At 48.3% G+C, this 20,000-nt stretch overlaps 2 protein-coding genes across 11 annotated transcripts in view; one reads left to right on the plus strand and one right to left on the minus strand.

Moving 5' to 3' along the window:
* Window positions 1–6,598, plus strand: part of slc1a7b (solute carrier family 1 member 7b) — a 46,720-nt gene extending 40,122 nt beyond the window's left edge. For 5 of the 9 annotated variants that reach the window (XM_081704308.1, XM_081704311.1, XM_081704309.1 and 2 more), the window contains 2 exons: window positions 1,696–1,852; window positions 3,524–6,598. In XM_081704308.1, the coding sequence (XP_081560434.1) occupies window positions 1,696–1,852; window positions 3,524–3,778 (412 nt within the window). In that variant the 3' untranslated portion in view covers window positions 3,779–6,598. Of the gene's footprint in view, window positions 1,853–3,523 lie in introns of those variants that run through there. The other 4 variants (XR_014119056.1, XR_014119057.1, XM_035521671.2 and 1 more) reach the window with 3 other exon arrangements.
* Window positions 6,599–7,830: 1,232 nt separating this feature from the next.
* Window positions 7,831–20,000, minus strand: part of podn (podocan) — a 27,712-nt gene continuing 15,542 nt past the window's right edge. Inside the window, exons 6-12 of one of the 2 annotated variants that reach the window (XM_035521533.2) lie at window positions 19,972–20,000; window positions 18,014–18,123; window positions 17,698–17,854; window positions 16,730–16,845; window positions 15,667–16,324; window positions 12,347–12,495; window positions 7,831–9,430 (exon numbers count right to left, since the gene is read on the minus strand). The exon at window positions 19,972–20,000 is cut by the window's right edge and continues 36 nt beyond it. In XM_035521533.2, the coding sequence (XP_035377426.1) occupies window positions 9,271–9,430; window positions 12,347–12,495; window positions 15,667–16,324; window positions 16,730–16,845; window positions 17,698–17,854; window positions 18,014–18,123; window positions 19,972–20,000 (1,379 nt within the window). In that variant the 3' untranslated portion in view covers window positions 7,831–9,270. The remainder of the gene's footprint in view (window positions 9,431–12,346; window positions 12,496–15,666; window positions 16,325–16,729; window positions 16,846–17,697; window positions 17,855–18,013; window positions 18,124–19,971) is intronic. The other variant, XM_081704139.1, reaches the window with a different exon arrangement.

Consider the following 20,000-nt stretch of genomic DNA (forward strand, 5'->3'; position numbering starts at 1 on the left):
ATGGGACACAGGCACAGGAAAACTGGCAAACCTTCATACTGGCGTGTGGGAACTGGAGAGTTTAAGTGAGGGTTGTGAAACGGTGGTAGTCATGGCAACCGCACTAGCACACCTGGGGGGTGGCCGGAGGGAGGTCTTGGTCTTGACGACGTCTGATGGGCTGTACGTAGGCTCTCTCAGTTCCTGCTCAGTCACCTGCATCAGAGGTTGTCCTGCCAACCCAGACTGAGGCTTTTCCATCAGACACCTACCTTCTACATCCGTGCTCCTCATGCCGCATTGTCTGGCAGTAGCGGCGTGTGTTGTACACTGAACACACAGCAGAGATGTACAGCAGACAGTGCAGCCATCGCGCCGTTACACCGGTGAGGCATAAACAACAGCAGTGTGTTTACATTTACGGCAGTCAGCTGATGCTTTTTATCCAAAGCCACTTACACTTATGACTGAACACAACTTAATACTAGTAGTTGCACACTTAAGATTAGAACATTCTTGCTTTCACTGGTTAATGTGCTCAAGATGATCTGTCATTAGCAGACAGTGCCATTGTCAAAACAGCGAGACACACTCCTCAAGGTCATTTTTCACCACTCCAGCACCGTTACACCTTAGTCCTCAGGAGTATTACATGTCTTACACACTTTATCCAGCATCTGCCAAAAAATCTCCCTCATACCCACCTCTCTCAGAATATAAAAAAGTCATGGACACGTTCCCAAATGTTGAACTTAACCCACATTCTTGGGCCAGCTTGCTTACAATTCTAACAGCCAAGATCAGGAAACACCTGCATCCTTGAGCATACAGAACCACAAACACAAACACAAACACACACACAAACACAAACACACACACAGACCTTTGGTAGCATAGTTCTTTTTCTGGGGGTCTCAATCTCCCATGATATTGTATATTCTTTGTCGCCGTTAGAGCGAGAGAGAGAGAGATCAACTGTCCTGTTTGTGATGGAAATTGTTGGAAATGTCCAAAGGAGCAGGACGTTGGGACTCTGAGAGATGGTTTATTGTGGAGCACTCATAGTCCAGGACTCTCCCAGTTCTCATATACAGGCTTTATACTACACAGTTAATGATTCATACCTATTGGGGTCTTATATAATACATTTATTTACTTTTGGACTTGCAACAAATCAGGATGCTACATCTGTAATGGCAGCTTAAAGTTTTAAAGTCATTGCTTCAGGTTTATTGGCCCAAATATTCACCAAAACATCTATGGCATTTAGCTGACAATTTTATACAAAGCAACTTACAATTATGAGTGAACGCAACTTATTGAGGGTTAAAGGTCTTCCTCAGGGGCCCAAGAGTAGCAACTCAGCAGTGGTGGGACTTGAACTGGCAACCATCTGATTACTAGTTAAGTACCTTCACCATTGAGCTTAACCAACTTCCCCCCAAGGAAACACCCAAGGAAAAGCAGTCACGTGTTAGGTGTCATGTCAGAAGCACCTACAGACAGTAGACCTGGAAAATAATTTAATTGAAAGGTAATGCTTGAGAAATACTACAAGTGCTCCCTGGACTGTAGTTTGACCCAAACCCAGTTCGATTTGTCATTTCAATGAAACAGAGCAATTTGTTTCCCATTGTAGAAATCTGGAATTGTGTTTGACGCATCATAGTGAAGCATGCAAGTATCCATAACCTGTGCCCTTTGACCTGCATTTAGGGACAGGGTCCGCACTATGGTCAATGTTATGGGAGACGCTCTGGCTACAGGAATCATGGCACACGTCTGCAGGAAGGACTTCATGGAAGAAGGAGACGGGGTGAGGCATCACACGTCCTGTTTCCCACACAAGGCCACACGTCATGGAAGGACAGGGGTATGTCAGTGCTAATCTGCACCAGAGGGCTTTACTCGAGGAGGACAGGGGTACCTCAGTGCCAGTCTGCACCAGAGGGCTTTACTCGATAAGGACAGGGGTACATCAGTGCCAGTCTGCACCAGAGGGCTTTACTCGATAAGGACAGGGGTTCGTCAGTGCCAGTCTGCACCAGAGGGCTTTACTCGATAAGGACAGGGGTTCGTCAGTGCCAGTCTGCACCAGAGGGCTTTACTCGATAAGGACAGGGGTACGTCAGTGCCAGTCTGCACCAGAGGGCTTTACTCGATAAGGACAGGGGTACATCAGTGCCAGTCTGCATCAGAGGGCTTTACTCGAGAAGGACAGGGGTTCGTCAGTGCCAGTCTGCACCAGAGGGCTTTACTCGAGGAGGACAGGGGTTCGTCAGTGCCAGTCTGCACCAGAGGGCTTTACTCGAGAAGGACAAGGGTTCGTCAGTGCCAGTCTGCACCAGAGGGCTTTATTCGAGAAGGACAGGGGTTCGTCAGTGCCAGTCTGTACCAGAGGGATTTCCTGAAGAGGGCTTCTCACACTCCACACCTGAGTACTGTGATAAGTAAACAAGTATTTATTTGATGACTCACTTTTACTGTTCATTGAATAAATGTCTGCAAATAATTTGTCTGGTCACAAACACGTATCCATTTTGAAGTTGCCTCAGTATAAAAGAGACTATCAAAGTGTTCATTGTGTTTATTCTGCCAAGGAATAAATGTGCTTATGCAAATCAGGATAACATTGCTGCTTTGGTTGTTGTTTTCCAGCACACTAGTCTTCATCACAGAGACCAGCAGCAAAACAATGGTGCACCTATATCATGGCATGTCAACTAGTGTCAAGCCTGTTTTCAGATTGAATGAAAGTGTGTTCGCCTGGCTGAGCATCAAGAGCAAGCTGATTAAATCCATCCAGATGTCTGGACAGCAAGAAGAACTGAGGGAGGGAGGGAGCGAGGGAGGGAGGGAGGGAGGGAGCGAGGGAGGGAGGGAGCGAGGGAGGGAGCGAGGGAGGGAGGGAGGGAGCGAGGGAGGGAGGGAGCGAGGGAGGGAGGGAGGTGGCATCTGGAGTGCTGTGACTCATGTTACCAGCATGACCCAGACACGCAGGCTTCTTGTCTACATAAGGACCGTTCGGTCATTTCTCTCCAAGGAGGCCACGTAGTTGTTTATCGAGTGCCTCGTCATCTCAGGGCTGGAATGGTGCTGCTTTCGCACATCGCGCCCCCTTGCACACGCTGCTACACCCCTGCAGCTGACCCAGACGTCACTCTGAACAAGAGCACCTGCTAACTACGAACACTGCCATTTAAAACCACAGTTTCTGCAGATATGCTTACAGCCATCTGCCTTTGAGAAGGTTTTACAGATAGCTCTTCTAAATGTGGGGCTAAAAACAGCATCCTAGTTTTGTAATTAGCACCACGTGTGCAGGACAATGCCTTGACCATTCTGCTGCCAAGCTCTGTGGGCATGCTGCCACGGTCTGCTGCCTCAGGAGGCCACACTGAGGTTTTCCACTGTTACGACTGAGAGCAGAACGAGTGGCAGGACATCTGAACCAGCGCAGAGTGAAGAACGGGGACTGCGCAGTCACTCCACTCTCACGTCACTCTTTACATCTCCCTGTCTCCTGCTCTTTGTTTCTCTCCAGGTTCCTCTCGTCTGTGAGATGAAGCCCATTACTACCCAGCAGCTGATCAACAACAATGGCAGTTTCCAGTCTCTGTCACCAGGTGGCAGACCTGAGGCCATTCTGCCAGCTTTGGCTCGCCTCGTGCAGTTGGAGGAGGGAATCCGACCCCCACCACCCAGGCGGAAAAAGCTCCCCCTGCCCCCACGGCACCTGAAACGACACGACAAGGACCACTGTACCATCAACATGAACGGCCTGGAGACTAACGTGTAGTGGCCTTCTTGGCCAGGGAAGTTTAGCTTCCCAAGGAAAGAAGTAGTCTGTCATATCAGAGAGGACTGCTGGACACAACATATTTGTCTCCCCTTGGAATTTAGCTTTACTTTGTTGACACTTTGTTAAATATGTTGTCATTGAAGGATTTTTGGAAAGCCTAAGGTTTCTACTGGCTTGTATTGCCACGGCAACAACTGTGGCAGTAACACTTTTTCTAGCTTCATGTTAGCATGTGAACTCAAGCGTGCTAAGTGCTTCTTAATGTGCAGGCTCGAGTTAGCACATTTTTGGCTCAGCACTTCAAGTTAGATGTGTGGGTGGGGGGGGATTTCCTTCCTGGCTCTTGCAATTGCCAATGCTGTGTGTCTAGGCCAGCAGCCACAAATGGGCTCTGAAATTTAAAATGGTCCCTGCTCCTTCAGGATGGTCCCTGCTCCATCAGGATGGACCCTGCTCCTTCAGGATGGGTCCTGTTCCTTCAAGATGGACCCTGCTCCATCAGGATGGGTCCTGTTCCTTCACGATGGACCCTGCTCCGTCAGGATGGACACTGCTCCTTCAGGATGGGTCCTGGTCCTTCAGGATGGTCCCTGCTCCTTCAGGGTAGACCCTGCACCTTCAGGATGGTCCCTGTTCCTTCAGGATGGACCCTGCTCATTCTAGCTCTGAAGAATCTCATTACAGCTCAAGATTAATCAACTATTGATGGACTCTTACCCATTCAAGCCTCTGAGAGACTAACAGAACTTGTGACAATTAAATTGTATATACAATATATATTTGTCTATGCATTTGTGTTGCTTTTTGCTATTTTATTTAATTTTTCATTTTTGGCATAATTTATGTATATTTTTTTTTCCCCCATTTTAGAGGTCATTGTAATTTTGATCCTATTTTAAAATGCTGAAACATAATAGCCAGTCTTGCAAAAGAATGTTATTGAAAGGGTGCATTTGGATGAATGGTTTTAGAGATCACAGTGTGACAGAGCCCTGCTAGGTCGTTAATGAGGTCTGAAAACTGCAGGAGCCCAGCGAGACCAGGATGGACCCTGTGTGTGAGGTTCTGCCCTGCCAGCGGGACCAGAAAGGACCCTGTGTGTGAGGCACTGCCCTGTCAGTGAGACCAAGATGGACTCTGTGCTTTTCCTCAGACCATCTTCTGTTCTGCAGGGTTTATAACTTTTCACACCTCTGCTTCCTGAATATGTCACCAATGTGCAAAGTTTCCCCTGAGACGCTCAAATACTCACAAGTTTCAACCCTTTGGAATCATATTTATAAAATACGTCTCTGTAAAAGACAACAAACCTTGTGGTATTATATGATTAATAAGCATGTTATTACCATGTAATCGCTGTTGCCATATATGCTCGTAGCTTGTAGTTTCTGTGAAATGTTGTGGTCTCACATGTGTGAGGCAGTCTGTGGGTACCACAGCTGAACCCACTGAACACTCGGCAGCCAATCACACTGAGCCCTGCTGCTCTCTAACGCCACCTACATACTCATATACAGAATTCACTGGGTGGGGGACAGGCAGAGTTTCTCTTCTTACTCTGGACGATGGCTATGCTCAGCTGGGTAACAGGCAGAGTTTCTTACTCGGGACGATGGCTATGCTCAGCTGGGTAACAGGCAGAGTTTCTTACTCGGGACGATGGCTATGCTCAGCTGGGTAACAGGCAGAGTTTCTTACTCGGGACGATGGCTATGCTCAGCTGGGTAACAGGCAGAGTTTCTTACTCGGGACGATGGCTATGCTCAGCTGGGTAACAGGCAGAGTTTCTTACTCGGGACGATGGCTATGCTCAGCTGGGTAACAGGCAGAGTTTCTTACTCGGGACGATGGCTATGCTCAGCTGGGTAACAGGCAGAGTTTCTTACTCGGGACGATGGCTATGCTCAGCTGGGTAACAGGCAGAGTTTCTTACTCGGGACGATGGCTATGCTCAGCTGGGTAACAGGCAGAGTTTCTTACTCGGGACGATGGCTATGCTCAGCTGGGTAACAGGCAGAGTTTCTTACTCGGGACGATGGCTATGCTCAGCTGGGTAACAGGCAGAGTTTCTTACTCGGGACGATGGCTATGCTCAGCTGGGTAACAGGCAGAGTTTCTTACTCGGGACGATGGCTATGCTCAGCTGGGTAACAGGCAGAGTTTCTTACTCGGGACGATGGCTATGCTCAGCTGGGTAACAGGCAGAGTTTCTTACTCGGGACGATGGCTATGCTCAGCTGGGTAACAGGCAGAGTTTCTTACTCGGGACGATGGCTATGCTCAGCTGGGTAACAGGCAGAGTTTCTTACTCGGGACGATGGCTATGCTCAGCTGGGTAACAGGCAGAGTTTCTTACTCGGGACGATGGCTATGCTCAGCTGGGTAACAGGCAGAGTTTCTTACTCGGGACGATGGCTATGCTCAGCTGGGTAACAGGCAGAGTTTCTTACTCGGGACGATGGCTATGCTCAGCTGGGTAACAGGCAGAGTTTCTTACTCGGGACGATGGCTATGCTCAGCTGGGTAACAGGCAGAGTTTCTTACTCGGGACGATGGCTATGCTCAGCTGGGTAACAGGCAGAGTTTCTTACTCGGGACGATGGCTATGCTCAGCTGGGTAACAGGCAGAGTTTCTTACTCGGGACGATGGCTATGCTCAGCTGGGTAACAGGCAGAGTTTCTTACTCGGGACGATGGCTATGCTCAGCTGGGTAACAGGCAGAGTTTCTTACTCGGGACGATGGCTATGCTCAGCTGGGTAACAGGCAGAGTTTCTTACTCGGGACGATGGCTATGCTCAGCTGGGTAACAGGCAGAGTTTCTTACTCTGCCTGTTACCCAGCTGAGCATAGCCATCGTCCAGAGTTTCTTACTCTGGACGATGGCTATGCTCAGCTGGGTAACAGGCAGAGTTTCTTACTCTGGACTCTGGCTATGCTCAGCTGGGTAACAGGCAGAGTTTCTCTCCCAGGCCTTTTTTCAAGGCTCCCAGTAGTGAAAAGAAGACACAGCCCCTGAAGTGGCTAAGAGGACAATAATTCTCCACAGATGTCCTCCACAGAGCCACCACTTATCATTAGTAGATGACTGCTCACGTTACTGGAAAAACAGAGCAGCTGTTGGCATAGAGCAGTAGGGTCCAACAGCAGCATACGGCACCGAGAGCACCTCCTCTGTCACGGTAGGCCAGTCCCCTACCGGGAGGGACACGCCCACTTCCGACAAGGACCGCCCCACTAACATATGCCATTCACAATCACCTGTCTTTTGACCAGGGACACCTGATCATAATCACATGTCACTATATATTCCTGCAGGTTCGGAAAGACAGCGCTGCGCATTGGCGGACGAGACTAGTCTCTGTGGTCAACTAAAGATTGGCCTTGTGTCTTTGAGCCTTTTAACCATCATTCCCTCTAAGCAAAATGAAAACAGAAACAAAGTAAACTGAATTAAAATAAAAGGTTTTAGTATGAATACAACGGAGCATCCATTAATGTGTGATGCCCCTTGCATTCATCTTTAAGTAAAACATGCTTTCTACTGGGTACTTTTCTTCCATCTGTGTTGCGGGGGGGGGGGGGGGATCATTCCTACTGGGTACATTTCTTCCATGTGTTGGGGGGGAGGTCATTCCTACTGGGTACTTTTCTTTCATGTGTTGGGGGGGGGGTCATTCCTACTGGGTACATTTCTTCCATGTGTTGGGGGGGGAGGTCATTCCTACTGGGTACTTTTCTTTCATGTGTTGGGGGGGGGGTCATTCCTACTGGGTACTTTTCTTCCATTTGTTGGGAGGAGGGGGGGGGGTCATTCCTACTGGAGACTTTTCTTCCATCTGTGATGGGGGGGGCCATTTCTACTGGGTACATTTTTTTCTATCTGTGATTGGGGGCCATTTCTACTGGGTACATTTAAAATATTAACGTTATTACTTTTAAATACCTTTTAAATACTTCCAGTACACGTCACTTTACATTGACACTCCATGAAAGTTACTAGGTGTACAAATACAAAACATCTTTAAAAAGGAAAAGGAAAAACATTGATGTTTTTCATTCAAAAATAATTTATTTGCTATGTAAGAAATGCTTGCCATAAATGTGGTGATGTAACAGGTAATATGAGGTAATTGTGTGTCATGACAGGCGAAGCATTTAGCGTAGCATACACTAGACATGATGCCAGGTAGCTTAGCAAAAAGTCAGCTCCTCAGACAGACCAGCGAGCAGGCGACAGACGATCCTTCACACTGGATAGGACCCAGGGGCTGGAATAACTCCCCAGTGAGGAGACCGATGAAAGGTCACGCATTACCTGCGTTCTTTCAGTCGCAGGTGTTGTTCCATTAACCTCGATGCCAGATTGCAGTAAACAGAGGCAAAGATGGGTGAGCCATAGGATGGCAGCACATGTCATCTCGACCATCGTTTAGAGAAAACGGTGATGTCTGTAGGTCGGGGACAAAGACCACGGAGTTCGACAACCACGCTACTGAAGCCAGAGGTTCTTCCGCATGCTGGAGCCAAGTGAGGCCATTCTGAAAGGAATAACTCTTCCTCGGGAATCTGTTCTTCACCTTTCCTCCTTATCCACTCCTCTCCATCTATGCCTCCACGTCTGGAGTCTGGCTCAGCCTGTGGCAAATTCATCCGTGAAGACAGACGGATTATGGAGACGTGCTGTTCCTTACAGTCCTTTAACTTCATCAGACTGCTCAGAGTCAGAGCAGGACTTCACCCCCACTCAGAGCAGGACTTCACCCCCACTCAGAGCAGGACTTCCAGCTGTCTCCACTCCTGCAGTTGACGAAGTGCCAAAGGAACATGGCTGGACTGGACTCAGACTCAGCCAAATGCTCCACCCTTACAAGTCGCGCTCCTGACACATGTATTGCTGTATCACCGTATTACCTCGTTTACTATGTTTACTGTGATTATGAGTTTTTGTCTGGCATGCTGGGGGCTGGCCCAGCTCCATAGCGCAGGTAGTGGCATGGCATCTGTCAGCTGTCTGCATGGTGTAACTGCTCAAGCACAAAAACGACGGCAACAACAAGAGTAAAATCAGACAGGATCCTGACACCCTGTGCCAGGACGATGGATCACAAGCAAAATGGCCAACATGCTGAAATAAGAGCGTGTGTGAAACTCAGCCTGGGGTAGGAGACGGCACAGAGAGAGAGAAGTTAACTACGCGGAAGTTAAGGCGGCAGGAAGCCGCCACTAGCGTGCGTTCTGACAGCGCGGCTCGTAGGTTAAAGAAGGAGGCGGGCCTTTACCAGAACAGTCTACATATTGATCAAGCGTAGCCCCTTGGACTCATTCTACCACCTTCCTTTTAAATGTGATCTCTCCACGAAATGTTTACACATGAGTTATGGCGTCCAGGCAGTTGACTGTTCCGCTATCCGAGTTCCCCGTTCTCTCCGTTAACAGAAGCACAATCCGAGCCAGGAGAACCCGTCTCGCCGACCTTCCTCCTCAGCCCTACTCCTCTTCCTCCTCCCTTTCCACATAATCCTCCTCTAACTCCGCCCCCTGGCTGTGAATGGGCGCAATGCCGCCTTGGCCGATGTCCAGCACCTGAAGCTTAGACAGGTGAGAGAAGGAGTCCTCCACCACTGAGAGGGTAGAGAGAGGGTTAAACCTGAGACAGCGTGAGAGAGGACGAAGACAAGGGGTCATAGAGGTCGAGGACAAGGGGTCATAGAGATCGAGGATGAGGGGTCAGAGAAAAAGCAGAGCGAAAATGGGAGTGAGAGAAGGAGACATTTTGTAAGATTGAGATGAAAATACCTGAAAGTGAGTCCCAACATTCTTGATCCAACCTGAATGTCCGGAACAGGTGAGTGTCCCACAGCTCACGTCAGTACTGACTGAGCCTTACCCAGAAGGCTAAGCAGCTGTCCGCATCTCTGAGCTGGGCGGAGCCTACAGGACTGCCCCGTCCAGCATCTGTGCTCCGTTTGATTTAAATATATTGTACTACAATATACGACAATCTTTAAACAGTGTTTAACCAGGATACAGAGATAAACTCACTTACCAAATGCTGTCTCAGTTTGCTGAATAAAATTTTGTTAGACTTTATATTACATTTTGATGTTTTGATGTTAGCGATAAAGTAAAAATAATGATAGAAAGAGAATTCTCATTCAGACCCAACAGTCTCTCTCTTGATCTTTCTCCTTTTTGTTCCCTCTCTCATTCTCCATCTCTCTCAGAGACACAAACACATTTAACCGTTTTTCAATTTCCATTTCTCTCTGTCACACACACTCTCACACACACACACTCTCACACACACACACACACACACACACCTTCCCTGTGCTCCTGGTTCAGACCACCAGGCAGCTGTGCAGCTGTTGTGGGAGGATTTAGAGCAAGAGGTGGGAACATGTCCGGCCCGGAACAAACACGCTCTGGAACAGTCGCAGTGAGCTCGGTCCCGTGCTGCCCCTGCCGCAAGTCCACCGGACCCGCCCGGCCCACACCACAGCCTCCAATCGGGTCCACCTGCTTGAACCTAAATACACCACTCACACTCTGGCCTGAAACACAAGTGAGTCTCAGCACACACTGACACCAGAGTCTCTGACCAGCCTCCGAGTCTCAGCACACACTGACACCAGAGTCTCTGACCAGCCTCCGAGTCTCAGCACACACTGACACCAGAGTCTCTGACCAGCCTCCGAGTCTCAGCACACACTGACACCAGAGTCTCTGACCAGCCTCCGAGTCTCAGCACACACTGACACCAGAGTCTCTGACCAGCCTCCGAGACTCAGCACACACTGACACCAGAGTCTCTGACCAGCCTCCGAGACTCAGCACACACTGACACCAGAGTCTCTGACCAGCCTCTGAGACTCAGCACACACTGACACCAGAGTCTCTGACCATCCTCCGAGACTCAGCACACACTGACACCAGAGTCTCTGCACACGTTCGGCACTATTACGCTAACAAACGTTCAGGTGCGCTGCTTGACAATACACGAGATATGAGTGGTGACATCACAAGCAGAGTGGGGCCTTTGCAAAGAACAGAAGCTGTCACAGACTCTGGTCGCGTTTCCACATTTGCACAGAGCTGCTGGAGAGGACGGTAAATATTCCCAGATGCTACATGGAAGGTGCGGAGCACGGGACCCTCGGAAGACCACATACACTTGTCTCACCACACACACTCACTACACAGAGACACTGTTCAAAAACACCCTAACATGCCTAGCATGAAGAAGGTCGACTGAATTAGAGGGTGTGTGGATGTGATCTGGAGCAGCAGTGTACAGACTAACCACACGCACACACACACGCACGCACACACACACACACGCACGCACGCACACACACGCACACGCACGCACACGCACGCACACATGCACACACGCACGCACACACGCACGCACACACGCACGCACACACGCACGCACACACACAGTGCCATCGGCAATTGCTACAACAAGGCTTCAAAACACAAATGAGATTTCTGAGGTTACGTAACACAACTTCATTATAGTGTGTATTGGGATGTGTGTGATTGTGTGCAAGTGTGTGTGAGAATGAGAGAGCAAAAGATCAGGAGAGAAATGACATATTAACACAATAGTGTTATATAATGACAAGCTCTTAACTAAATGATGTTTTAATGCCCACAAAATCATAACGGTGAAGGAGGTACCATTCATCAAAACAATATCCCCCTCTTTCTCCATCTCCATCACTCTCTCTCTCTCTCCATCCATCTTCCTCTCCCTCTCTCTCACACACACACACACACACACACACACACACACACACACACACACACACACACACACACACACACACACACACACACACACACACACACACACACACACACACACACACACACACACACACACACACACACACACCCTCCTCTGACTGCACACACTTGAATTTAATGATGTGGAAAAGAGAAGTCTAGTTGCTGAGGGAGCTAGAGAGGGAGAGGGAGAGAGCGAAAGCGAGAGAGAGAGGGGAGAGAGGGAGGGAGAGAGAGAGGGAGAGGGAGAGAGAGAGAGGGAGAGGGGAGAGAGAGAGAGGGAGAGAGAGGGAGAGAGAGGAGAGAGAGAGAGAGAGAGAGAGAGAGAGAGAGAGAGAGAGAGAGAGAGAGAGAGAGAGAGAGAGAGAGAGAGAGGTGTGGGGGGCACAGTATTCTAGTTCAACGGTATTTTGAACTCTGACCTGGCCTGTGTCAAATGAGAACAACAAAAACACAGAGGAAGAGAGACAGTGACAAAATAGAGACACAGAGAGAGACCGAGGGAGTGAGACTTATGAGGACTTTTTTTTTTTTTTTTTGTAAAATTAAGGTTGTTTTTTCCTCAACAGTTAAATTGTAAAGTGGTTGTAATTACAAGTGAGTGCTGATAATTATTAGAAAAAAAATAATGTTGCCCCAATTATGCAGAGTACAGTTTAAAACATAAAATTTTTTTATTCATTTTCCAGAGAGTTTGGCACATGTCATCTGAGAGGAGTGAGTGAGAGTGTGTGTGTGTGTGTGTGTGTGTGTGTGTGTGTGGTCAGACCTGAGGAAGATTCCTTTAATGTTTGGTGTGCTGATGAAGGCTGTAGCTGGAATGCTGCTGATCTTGTTCTTCTGCAGGTGGAGAAACTCCAACGTCTCCGGAAGGTCCACAGGAACATGGGACAGCAGATTCCCAGACAGATCTAGTGTCTGACACACACGCGCAAACACACACGCGCACGAGAACGCACGCACGCATGCACGCACACACGCACACGCACACACACACTTCTTATACACTTCTGCATATTACAGTTTCAGATGGGAAGTATTAAAGCAGTGTGGACAGAGCCAGTGAGCTGACCGTGTTTTCTAAAAGGTTCCTCACAGTGTCCTCCTCTCACTCTGACAACAGCATAGCCATCTCCATCTCCACCACCACCACCACCTCCATCTCCACCTCCACCACCATCTCTACTGCCTCCACCATCTCCACCTCCACCACCACCATCACCAACATCTCCACCACCACCATCTCCATCTCCACCATCACCACCTCCACCACCACCACCTCCATCTCTACTGCCTCCACCATCTCCACCTCCACCACCACCATCACCAACATCTCCACCACCACCATCACCACCTCCACCACCACCACCACCACCACCTCCATCTCCACCTCCACCACCATCTCTACTGCCTCCACCACCATCTCTACTGCCTCCACCATCTCCACCTCCACCATCACCAACATCTCCACCACCACCATCTCCATCATCACCACCTCCACCACCACCACCACCACCTCCATCTCCACCTCCACCACCATCTCTACTGCCTCCACCATCTCCACCTCCACCATCACCAACATCTCCACCACCACCATCTCCATCATCACCACCTCCACCACCACCACCACCACCTCCATCTCCACCACCACCACCATTTCTACTGCCTCCACCATCACCACCTCCACCACCACCACCATTTCTACTGCCTCCACCATCTCCACCTCCACCACCACCACCATTTCTACTGCCTCCACCATCTCCACCTCCACCAGTCTCATTCCCGCCTCCTCACCCCTCAGCCATGCTCAGCCCCACACACCCTTACTTGTGTAACCAGCCACGTTATGGAGATGCAGACGCCTGACAAACCTGCAGGGCCTTAAAGAATCAGGTACTGAACATCCGCACCAACCTGCTCTGTGTGATCTTCAGTCTGAGTCTTCTTCAGGAGTGAGTGGGTACACACGCTATAGAAGGCACCACCTCTGCTTCCAAACCCGTCACATGTCACAAAGGCCCTGGAGAGGCTAATACCGGCCCATCTCAGACCCCAGATCAGCTCCTTTCTGGACATCCTGTAGTTTGTGCTACAGGAATCTGCTTGTAACACCACACTCATTCCCATTTGGGTAAGAATCGCACCACAGTGAGAATCACTTTCTGTGGTTTCTCACTTGTAATCAATACCATCCAGTCTCTCCTGCTGTGGGAGGACATGGTTGAAATATGTGGCATATCCATGCTCACCTCGGTCGCAGACACACCGAGTTTACAGAGCAGATGCTTACGACCACTCTGGCCATGTTTATGTCTATCACACAACACATTCTGCTCTGTGTCTTTCATTCTTTTGTGAACATTTTCGTATTATTTGCGTCTTCGCTTGCAGTGTAATTCCAGCTGTAATTACACACAGGATGTGTGTATCCTGTGCCAAACCATTAAGAGTCTCAAACAATACCCAGCCCATTCACTTCATACTGGAAACCACAACCCTGCAAACTCTGTATGGAGGTCACCAGCTGGGCGCCTGTTTTTGTCAGTGTTTCACTGAATTAATCGGTTAATGCGGGACACCTCCAACTCGACCAAGGCTCAGCAGTGAGGGCTGGTCCCACATCCAACCCCACCAAGCTCACTTTACAACCAAACAGATCCAAAACATCTTTAGATGTAAACCCACACTGGCCTCCCACGTGATTGAGGCCGCACTGAGTGACTCGGAACACCTCAGCTATTCCGCCTTTGGAACACATTTCCCAGCTTGCCTGTGTTCTCCTGGTCCACCACCTAGACTAGCCCTGACTCAACTGCTGTTATCGAATAAACATGCCAGCGAACTAAACGCCTGATCGTCCTTGCGATAAACTAACCTTCCACACCAATATAGTGTGCTTCAGTGTCCCAACCCCAACACGTAACTTAGAACTACGATTTCCACCTACCATCTCCATCTGTTCACGGTTTTGTGGTGTTGGAAGGATGTCTAGTCACTTTCAGCCATTTCTTTATGGCCATATTCATAAGCCTCTCTACTTCTGTGATTGCATTCTCATAAACTGTCAAGAACCATCTAATTCAAGGCAGCAGGCCAAACCAGAGGCAGGAGCGTTTCAGGTTCACACTGCTGTTAACAGCCTTCACCACTTCCGCCTTTAGCCTCACAACTTGTTCTTTATCGTGTAATTCTGCACTTTCTCTATCTACCGAAAGTCTTAACTGGTTTCTCTTAACTGGTTTCTCTGCTACAGAAGGTACAAGTATACATTTTCCTTTCACATTTCACCTTCATCTTTGCCCACTTAAGATCATCATTTATGCCAGATACACCCACAATTATTAGTTTATACCTCTGTTGTTATTTTATAATGTAAAATGTATCTTGTTTATTTGACTTTTAACTTGTAATGAGTAAATTCCCCTCAGGACTTATAAAGTGATCTATAGATATTTATCTGCTCTGTAAATATGATTATTTTAGATTATAATATTTTTAGATTATTTTCTTTTTTTCTTTGGTTTAAAGATCTGTGCATGCAGTAAATCTATTTTATATATATTTTATATTTATAAATATATTTTCCCTCTGTCTCTCTCTCTGTCTCGCTAACTGTCTCTCCCTGTCTCTCTAACTGTCTCTCCCTCTGTCTCTCCAACTGTCTCTCCCTCTGTCTCTCCAACTGTCTCTCCAACTGTCTCTCCAACTGTCTCTCCAACTGTCTCTCCAACTGTCTCTCCAACTGTCTCTCTAACTGTCTCTCTAACTGTCTCTCCCTTTGTGTCCCTCTGTCTCTCCCTTTGTGTCCCTCTGTCTCTCCCTTTGTGTCCCTCTGTCTCTCCCTTTGTGTCCCTCTGTCTCTCCCTTTGTGTCCCTCTGTCTCTCCCTTTGTGTCCCTCTGTCTCTCCCTTTGTGTCCCTCTGTCTCTCCCTTTGTGTCCCTCTGTCTCTCCCTTTGTGTCCCTCTGTCTCTCCTTCTGTCTCTCTGTCTCTCTAACTGTCTCTCTAACTATCTCTCTAACTGTCTCTCTAACTGTCTCTCTAACTGTCTCTCTAACTGTCTCTCTCTTTTGCTTGCGCTTTCTCTCACCGTGAGTGAGCTCAGCTCCTGCCACGCCCCCTGATGGAATGAATTGACCTTGAGCTGGTTGTTGGAGAGGTACAGCTCCCTCAGCTTGGCCATGCCCACCAGCGCCATGTCCGGCACCTCCGCCACATGGCTGTCCGTTACCCGGAGCACTTGCAGGCTCTTGGGCAGGCCAAGCGGCAGTGCCCGCAGCCTGTTCCCTGACAGGTCCAGGTTCTCCAGTAGGCGGAGCTTGCGGAAGGCCTCGCGGTGGAGCTTGTCGGTGCTCAGGCGGTTGTAGCTCAGGTTCAGCTCCGTCACGGTGTAGAGCGTGACAAGGTCATCGCGGCCGATCTCGCCGATCAGGTTGTGTAGGAGCATGAGAGTCTTGGCGCGGCGGGGCAGGCCCCGGGGGACCCGCTCCAGCAGGTTGTTGTACATGTGCAGGGTGTGGAGGCGCTTCAGGCCACGGAACGCGTCCCGGTGGATGTTGCGTGCTCGCAAACGGTTGTTGTGTAGCAGCAGGTACTGCAGGTTGCGGACAGGCGTCAGGGCGTCGGCCGGGATGCGCCCGATAGAGTTCTTCTCCAGGTGGAGCAGGACCAGACCTCGGGGCAGCCCGCTGGGGACCTCTGTCAGGTTGTTGTTGGAGAGGTCCAGGTACTCCAGACTGGTCAGGCGACTGAGAGAGAGAGAGAGAGAGAGAGAGAGAGAGAGAGAAGGTCCACTTCCATGTAAACTACACACGAACTACGACCGAGATTGGAGGAGCAGATAAAAGCAGTGACACCAGAGAGGAAAAAGCGAGAAAGTGTCAGTAACTGATACAGGCATGGCGTGGGAAAATGAACTAAACTAGAAACTTAACAAAAAGTGAGAGAGAGAAAAAGAAAACGAGAAGAGGATAATGAGAGTCTTGGAGTGGTTATGTAAAGGATGAGAAGAGAAGAAAATACTGAGAGAGACAGCCAGCAGATAGTGAGATATAACTGGCTGGTGGAATGTGGTAGGTGTGGAGCTCGCACTGGAGAAGGAGAGAGAGAGCAGAATCATTTCAACTGATTAAACTGATTAAAAATCATCCAACCTGAAGGTGCTATTCTCCATGCCGTCATTGCTGAGAAGGTTGTTCTGTAGGTAAAGTTCCCTCAGCTGAGACAGGTTATCGAACGCACCTGCCGGAATCTTCTCCAGTTTATTATTCTGGATCACAGACATCAGAAAAACACCGAACTGGCAGTCAGTCACGTGACACACTGACCCATAAGCTCATGCTAGTTCATTCTTCTCATTGACACGTGCTCGCTAAACTGGAGAGGATTGGTGGTCTGTTCCACAGTCGATGAGAAGGTCGTCCTCATGACTGTAACTCTTTACACAGTAGTCATCTCCATTATCTTCCTGCTCCTCTGCTGTGATTTAGCAAAGACGTGTTTTCTTGCTTATTAACGATGTACCGACAGAAAAAGAAGTATGTGAACAGCCATACACCCAATTAAAAGAGAGGGACTGTGTGCAAAAAGTGTGGTAATTCCTGCAGTTAACCATAAAATCAAATGAGCATAAACTCTCAAAGCTGACAGCAGCCTGTGCCTTAAACTCATCAGTTCTGTTTATATCCATTGTGCTAAAACAATACAAAAATATAACAATATAATAGAAAAATATTTCACTGTCAGGGTATTCATTACTACTGTGTGTGCCATTTACATCCAGCTGTTTCATTAGTGATATCTTAGCTAAACTAATGTTTGTAGAAGCCTTAAGTGGTGAGCAAAGTAAGTTCTTCTGGTTTGTACTCATCCTTTTCCCAATACTCATATAGTGATTTTATGTGGCGCCTGCAGGTGCAATCCAGTGGACTAGCTGATCCACCTGACAAGCTATGGGTGTGAGGCTATCTTAGGCAACGTGCTAGCCTAACTGATCCAGTGGACTAGCTGATCCAGTGACTAGCTCTGGGTGTGAGGCTATCTTAGGCAACGTGCTAGCCTAACTGATCCAGTGGACTAGCTGATCCAGTGACTAGCTCTGGGTGTGAGCCCAGCGGATTACCTTTAAGTGCAGTCGGTAAAGTGCGGAGGGCAGCCCCTTGGGAACGAAACGCAGGAAGTTGCTGGACATTATGAGCACCTCCAGGTTGTCTGAGCCATTGAACATGCCTTCAGGCAAACCCGCGTCTGTCAGCTTGTTGTTATGAAGGTACACCGACCTGAATGAAGCACGAACAACAAATAAGGCACATCTAGATAGTGTGTGTGTGTGTGTGTGTGTGGCACATTCTACCTTAGTACACACACTAAATAGTGTGTATTAATAGTATAAGACATTTAACTATTGTTGGTATGCAAAGCAGGTGGTTTTCACATACTTGAGACCAGTCTTCTGACCAAAGGTGTGGGGGTAGATCCTGGTCAGCTGGTTAGCGGCAAAGTCAGCACTGACCAGCATCGGCGGGAGGCGTCTGGGTGCAGATGTGAGCTGCGCCGAAGGAAGATCATACAGAAGTAAATTAAAACAACCACTCAGACTTACGGGGTTGTAACAGCACACAGAAAGTCATTCTCAGTTAGCAAAACTTAGCACCTGATTAAGGGACAGAAGTGTAAATAAACAGTGAAAGGCTAACAGTAGGACTTTATGTTTGAATTCAACCATGTTTGAGTCCACATTAAAAGATAAACTGTATCTTTATGAATACAGATACACCGATCAAAAAGAAAATTAAAAACATGCAATCTTACAGTTTTTCAGTGATTCGTGTATATTATAATCACAGCTGTTATTTTAACGGCAGTTGAATCATAGATGATATTGTTCATGATAACACACAACCTTAAACATCATTACTTTCACTCAACAGTTCAGAAGTTGTTTTTTTTTTTTTTTAAAGGATTATTTCAAAAGGTTGGCACTTTGTTTCATCAACAGATGTAGTTGGCATTAGCTTTAAAGTTAAACCGTCATTGTTGTTTCTAAGCAACCAGTGGTCATTATCGAATATAACAGCACAGGTCGGACATTTTTTAATCAGATTGTGTGACTGGAACTGTTCTATGTGAAAATGTTTCATTTTTGAGTCCTCCAGGGCGAACCTCTACACTCAGGAGCATCGCAGCAGGGTGCCACACTAAGACGAGGCCCTTACGCAGAGAACACAGGTGGAGCCCAGTTACAGGTCCCAGCCAGGGGAGACTGAATATCTCAAGCCTTCAGCTTAGACAAGAGCATGTTGTCAAGGCTGCTTGCTAAACTGAAGTCCAGTAGATTGACCTGCTCCATGGCTGAGTGCCTTGGGAACTGTGTGAACCTCTGCAGAGCTGTAGTCCTTCAGGCCTGCAGGTCTAGATGGAGGAACTTGGCTGCTCCAGGAAACCCTCTGGACTGTGCCAGAAGTGGGAACTTCAAGGCTCCAATTTCAGCCGCCTCTCTTCCCACACAGCTCCCGAGGCTGCGTAATCCTCCCTCTCTTCTCACAACCACTCTGGCAGAACCCAATGGGTTCAGACCCTCCAGTGTGCCTACAACCGGTGGGTGGAAGTGTGGATGGGTGGAGCAGGAGAGGCTGGGCCTAGTCGCTTCACAACCCCAGCCCTCTCCCTCATGGAGTCCCCGTCATGGGCAGTGGTGTAGGCAACACGTAGCTGGCACTTGGAAAATCCCCCACAATCCCTGTAAGATCTCTCTCTCTCTCTCTCTCTCTCTCTCTCTCTCTTTTTTTATGGTCAGCCAGGCCCAAATCTCACCAGAGCCAGCACCCTTCTACAAGCTGTGGGCTCGCCACATCTCACTAGCCATGCGGAGAGAGTGAGTGTGTCTGTGTGTGTCTGTGTGTGTCTGTGTGTGTCTGTGTGTTAAAACCGGTTGCCATCTTGCCCCCACCACAGTAGTATGTAGATGTGTCTGAAGGGAACTGGAATGAACCGGCTGAGGTGCTGAGTCATGCTGGCAGTTGTGCAGGGAAACAATGCTCCATGTCATGACCAACAAAAACATCAAACTCAATTTCCTATCAGTGAACTTGTAAGACAAATGTGGGAACGTATTCAGAGGTTTCGGACCCACTGGAAATGTCTGTTATGTCTGGGTAGATACTCATAACCTGTCTGGATTTATAGGTTATGGCCTGGGACGTTCCTACTCCAAACAGTGCTTTTTTCGGTCTGCATTTTGGCCAAACTTCTATTGAACATTTTTGGATAGGTCGGATATTTCAGACATTGTTAAAATGTGAACAGGGAGACTCAAATACTTTTTGTGTGTTTTCACTCCTGATGTGTGTTGCAGTGTGTGATGGCATTAGCTGGGTCATGGTCAAGCATGACACACCTTGTTATTTGCTAAGTACAAGTAACCCA

Source organism: Electrophorus electricus, chromosome 21 (assembly GCF_041902795.1).
Source record: "Electrophorus electricus isolate QZ-2024a chromosome 21, ASM4190279v1, whole genome shotgun sequence".
Taxonomy (NCBI): Eukaryota; Metazoa; Chordata; class Actinopteri; order Gymnotiformes; family Gymnotidae; genus Electrophorus; species Electrophorus electricus.